The 5656-nt window shown below is 34.1% G+C and overlaps 1 protein-coding gene across 1 annotated transcript; it reads right to left on the reverse strand.

Annotated features, from left to right (window-relative positions):
• Window positions 1-2783: 2783 nt before the first annotated feature.
• LOC106345101 (F-box/kelch-repeat protein At2g22050-like) lies at window positions 2784-3863 on the reverse strand. Its single transcript, XM_013784360.1, has one exon. The coding sequence runs from the start codon at window positions 3861-3863 to the stop codon at window positions 2784-2786; it is 1080 nt and encodes a 359-aa protein (XP_013639814.1).
• Between the last annotated feature and the right edge of the window lie 1793 nt (window positions 3864-5656).

The following is a 5656-nucleotide window of genomic DNA, read 5'->3' on the forward strand; positions in this document are numbered from 1 at the left end:
TCTTTGTTGCATGAGACAATGGAACAAACCCCCTGAAAACTAAATGCTAGTCCTAGTCAGCTTCACATCACTTATAATGTGTAAGTTCTCCACCTTATAGACATATCCACATTTGAATGGTTGATAATCACTTTTGGATTGTCTGGTGGTTCTGTTCCAGCATCATAAATCCTCATATACAATCTAAAAATTCTGCAAAATTCATTGATATCTAACTGCAAAACAAAATAAAACAAAACTTATCAAGTATATTACTTTATAAAATGATGATGTGAACTTTTAATCATGGTCTAAAGAAACTTTATTCAAGCAAAATGTTCATGTATTTTAACAAGAGTCTTACAAAGGATATAAAAATAATACAAGTCATCCTGAAACCTAGATTTATAAGGGGTTATAATTTTTTAAAATGTAGTGTTCACCATTGGAAAAATATTTCCTTAATCAGAATTATTAAAATGACAAGTCTAAATCAACCTTCTTTGATTTTGGATAACAAAAGGAATAAAATCCTAAAATAACTCGAAACCCAGATTTATAAGGGTTATAATTTTTCAAAAACTCAATGTTCACTATCGAAACTCTTTTCTCTCAGATCAAACTGTTCAGATGACAAGTGTAAACCAACATTCTTTGATTTCTTTTATAACATAAAGAGAAAAATAAAAAAAAATTACTTGAAACAAACAATAAAATACACAAATTAGAAAAATACAAGTTGTGAATCGCGTAGCGGAGCTGACATTTTTGAAGCTTTGAATGATTCTCCCGAACAGACGTGATTGCGTCGCTGGCTACATGAGAGAGAGAAGGTTGCGTCGCCGGCTGATTACGTGAGGAGCTGATTGTGTGAGGAGATGATTGCGTCGCCGGATACTCACGAGAGAGAAGACAATGGTTAGGAAAAATAAGGTAAAGTTATTTTAGTTTTTTACACATTAATAATTCAGGTATTTATGAAAATACTCTTCTATTGGTGGTAAAGATGAATAATGGTACTAAACAAAGTGTAAAATTAAAATTTTCTCTTTTTTATTTAGTAGATGATCAGTTGTCTTATGTTCTGATTGTTTGTGACTTAAATTATTGGAAAATTGCCAAAAAATACAACATTCATAGTACCACTTTTTATGTTTACACTAACCACTTTTACCCTCACTTTTAATGAAGGGTAAAAGATATTTATAACCCTAGGATTAACTAATCTAGACTTAGGGTTTAGAATTGAGGGATGGAGTATGGTTTTTAGCAGTGTTTTGAAACCCGATTCAGACCCGCAGTTGAACCAAGAAACCCGGTGATCCAAAATAAATCCGGTTTGGGTTTTGTGAAAAATCTAATATTTAAAAACCCGCAAAACCCCAAAAAAATCCACTAAAACTCGGAACCCGATACCGGTTAAACCGTTGTTTGAACCAAATAGATAACTTTTACTCTTTTTTTAGTTTTTAATTATATTTTTATCATCATAATTACCAATTACACTATTTTATTTGTGATTTTTAGATTTAAGTGAAGATTTCACTATGCCACCCGAAGAAATTGAGATGGACAAAATAATCAAAATTAGTTGATGTGATTTGGTATTAGTTTATTTTTGTTATTGACAATTTATTACAATGATGTTTTGCTTTTGGTTTAATTTGAATTTGAAATTTAATTTATTATTCACATTAGACATTTAAATATTCTAAACTATTTTTGATATTTAAATAGTCTAAACTATTTTTGATATTTAAATAGTCTAAACTATTTTTTGATTTTTTGTATGTCAAATGAAAATAAAATATAGAAACTAAAGTTCAGTATTTTCTATTTTCTTAAAACATAAAATATATACATATCCAAACTATTATTTTATATTTTTAAAAACATTTAAAAAATATTTAATTCAGTTTCTATATTTTTATTTTCATAGCTAATATTTTATTATATAATAAAATTAATTTATTTATTAACCCGCGGTTCACCCGTGATCGACCCAATGACCCAGAAAGTCGTTCGGTTCAGTGTCCAGGTCGGGTTTAAAAACATTGGTTTTTGGAATGTGAAATTTAGAAAACTAATAAATATATAAATAAATACTTAAATTTTTTTAAAAAATAAAGAAAATAGTTTAAAAAATAATTTTTGATTTTCAAAAAATATTTTTGAAAAAACAATTCAAAAAAAATTCAAAAAAATAAAATTTATAAAAAAGTTTGAATTTGAAAAAATATATTCAAAAACATATTTTTTTTTATTTAAACAATTATTTATTATATATATATATATAGAACAACGGTGTAAAAGTTTTTTGTCACTTAATAAAAAAATATTTTTGAAAATGTCTTTTTAGTGGTGGTAAACATGAATAATGGTATCAAAAAAGTAGTAATAATTATTAATAAACCATTCTGCCCCTTTTTCTCATCTCCTTTTGCGGCTCTTCTTTTAAACAAATGTTAAAAACATTATTCATAAAAAAAAAATTTTGCAAATCACTATTCATAAAAATTACATCGTGTGCGTTTGTTTTATTGGCGCAGTAGCCCGATGTTGTCAGAGCAGACAGAGGTGTTTGTTGTCCATAAGAATCAGACGGTTTTAAACAATTAAAGGAAGATAGATATGGATGTAGTAATGTAGACAAATAAATAAAATTGGTAAACATAAATAGACATGATAATTTTCTCAGTCTCGTCTATCAGAAAGTTCAACATGTGTGCCTCCCTTAAAGCATTTCACATAGCAACTTGTGAGTTGTGAGCATGGAGAATAGTATAGCACGTTAAATCATATTATCAACCGGAAACAACTAAACAATCCTTCAAACGAATGTTATGCGGCAATGTGGCCACGATACCAGACCACTCAATCCTCCCACTGATTTCTTCTCCTACCCTATCCAATGCGATCAATTTACACGTAAGATCTTTCTTGTTGGGATCAATATTACGTAGTGGCCAGAAAAACGCTATCGTTCCTTCGTATTCCACCATTTTAACAGCAGCAAATGAATACAGTTCTAACTTGCCATCCTTCCCATCACGGTCAACCACTCTTCTCCAAACCTTGAGCTTTGTGTTAAACCACATTAACCCACCCCACTTAAAACAAGCGTAAAGCACATTCTCTACCACACACAAGAACTTCACGTTATCACCTACACTTAGTATCTCCGTTGCTTCATTGTTTACACCTTCTCTCGGACTATACGTGCTGACTCTCCCATCCCAGTTCACCATATAAACCTTTTCCTCAAGAGTCGCACTAAACCAGGATTCACATTTCAATTTCTCCTCGCCTGCGAAGCCCCAGGTTTGTGTTTCTGGATCAAACTCTTCCACTTGGCTATCTTCTTTACTTCCTCCAATTACGTATATCTTCCTGTCGACCAATCCCACTGCTACTTTGACATCCGACCGACACACTTTCATGCTTGGAGCCGTCCGTAAATGACCAGATCGAGTATCAAGGATGCAAAGCTCCGTGGAGGGAACGCTTCTTCCACCAATGAAATAGATCTCTGATCCAACAGAGACTGCAGAACCAAGAGAAGGTCTCGGGAGGACATCCGCCAACTGATAGTCAGTGGTCTTCTCACCGGGACGGAAAGTGATCCAGTAGCTAAGGGACCGTCCCAACCGGCCGCGTTGATATAGATCATAAGAGAGATAGACGGACTTAAGCTGGGATCGCAAACGGTAGAGTTCTGGCGACCGCACGAGCGACCTGAGGGTTTTGGAGACCAAAGAGAGGTTTAGGTCGTAGCATCTCGGAACGCGGAATAAGCATTTCAAAACAACTTCGTCTGGCAACGACGAAAACGATAATGAGGGTGCCCGTGATTTCTTAGAGTTGGAGGCGGCTGTAACTGACATCGTGAGCGTAGACATGTCAATTAGGGCCGAAGCCCGCAGTCCGAGCCCGCTCAGCCCTAAAAATTACCGGGCTTGGGCTTAGTTTTATAAGCAAAAAAAAAAGGGCTTTTCGGGGTAAGCCCATTTGGGCTTTGGACATTTTGGGCCTAAGCCCGTATGGGCTAGGGCCGGCCCGAAAACCCGAAATTTTATATTTTAATTTATTTAGTTATGTAAAATAGTTAATTTTTTTAATTATTAATTTATAATATTATCTTAAATCATAGGTAAAAACCCTAATCTTTAACTACGTATCTATACAAACACCTATTATCAATCTCAATTCTTTGCGGCAACCATCAAAAAGTCAATGTCTTCCCCAAACCATGTAAGTCGATTCATCATTCATTCACATAAAATTATAAACCATGTGTGTATATACGTAACATCGATGCTAAAAGTATTTTTTTATCCTACTGAATCATTTTCTAGAAAAGCTTTACGTCCACAAATTCTTAGTGTTTGTCAATAACATGCAATATTTGACCGTGTATAGTATTTCACTTTCAGTAACATGCAATACTCAACTGTGTATATACTTGATTTTATGCAATTTAAGTGTTATATTTAATTACATTCAATATCAAACATAAGCGATTACCTTTCATGTGTTTCATAGATGTTGTGTGTTTTATATATGGTTATGGTTTCACTTGTAATATAGAAATTGATCTTCTGTGTTGTATTTGTATTTGAAGGAACCAATTGAGAATGATATGGAAGATAATGATTTCCATGACTTGGAATTTGACGAGCTTAGCGAAGAGGACATGCCTTCCCAAAAAAAGAAAACAAAAAGAGGTGTAAGAGTCAACAAACCAAAGACACGAAAATGCACTTCACTTGTTTGGACGCATTTTGTTCTTAATGGAAAAAACAGTGAGGGTCTAGAAACAGCAAAATGCAAGCATTGTGCTGCGATACTTCTTGCAGAAAAAAGCTATGGAGCATCACACTTGAAACGCCATGCATTTGGATGTAAGAAAAGGCCACGAAACGGTGATGTGAGGCAACAAATGGTTACCGGCGAGGCACGGTTAGCCGCAAAAAAAATTGATCAGTCGGTTGTTCGTGAGTTGATAACACTGATCATCATATGTCATGACTTACCATTTTCTTTTGTTGAGTATCCACGGGTAAGGGAGCTATTAAAGTATTTGAATCCTGAGTTTAAAGCCATATGTAGGAATACTGCAGTGGCTGATGTGCTTAAGTTTCATGGGATTAGAAAAGATCAAATGAAGCAGGAGCTAGCTAAAGTTGGCAATAGGATATGCTTGACGTGTGATGTGTGGAGATCAATCAGCATCGAGGGATATATATGCTTGACAGCTCATTATGTGGATGATAGTTGGAAGCTAAAGAGTAAAATACTTTCTTTCTGTGCGATGCCTCCACCACATTCAGGATTTGAGTTGGCTAAAAAGGTTATCTCTTGTCTGGAAGATTGGGGAATAGAGAAGAAAATATTTTCTCTTACGCTTGACAATGCGTCTGCTAATGATAATATGCAAAGCATACTTAGAGACCAACTCTCCTCACGTCATGGTTTGTTATGTGATGGTGAATTCTTTCATATCAGATGTTCTGCACATATCCTCAATCTTATAGTGCAAGATGGTCTGAAATTTATCGAGGGTGCTTTGCACAAGATTCGAGAGACAGTGAAATGGATTAAGTGGTCAGAAGGAAGAAAAGACATGTTCATAGATTGTGTTAAAGATGTTGGTCTTAAGTATGGAGCTGGTTTGAAG

Source organism: Brassica oleracea, chromosome C5, assembly GCF_000695525.1.
Source record: "Brassica oleracea var. oleracea cultivar TO1000 chromosome C5, BOL, whole genome shotgun sequence".
NCBI classification, from domain to species: domain Eukaryota; kingdom Viridiplantae; phylum Streptophyta; class Magnoliopsida; order Brassicales; family Brassicaceae; genus Brassica; species Brassica oleracea.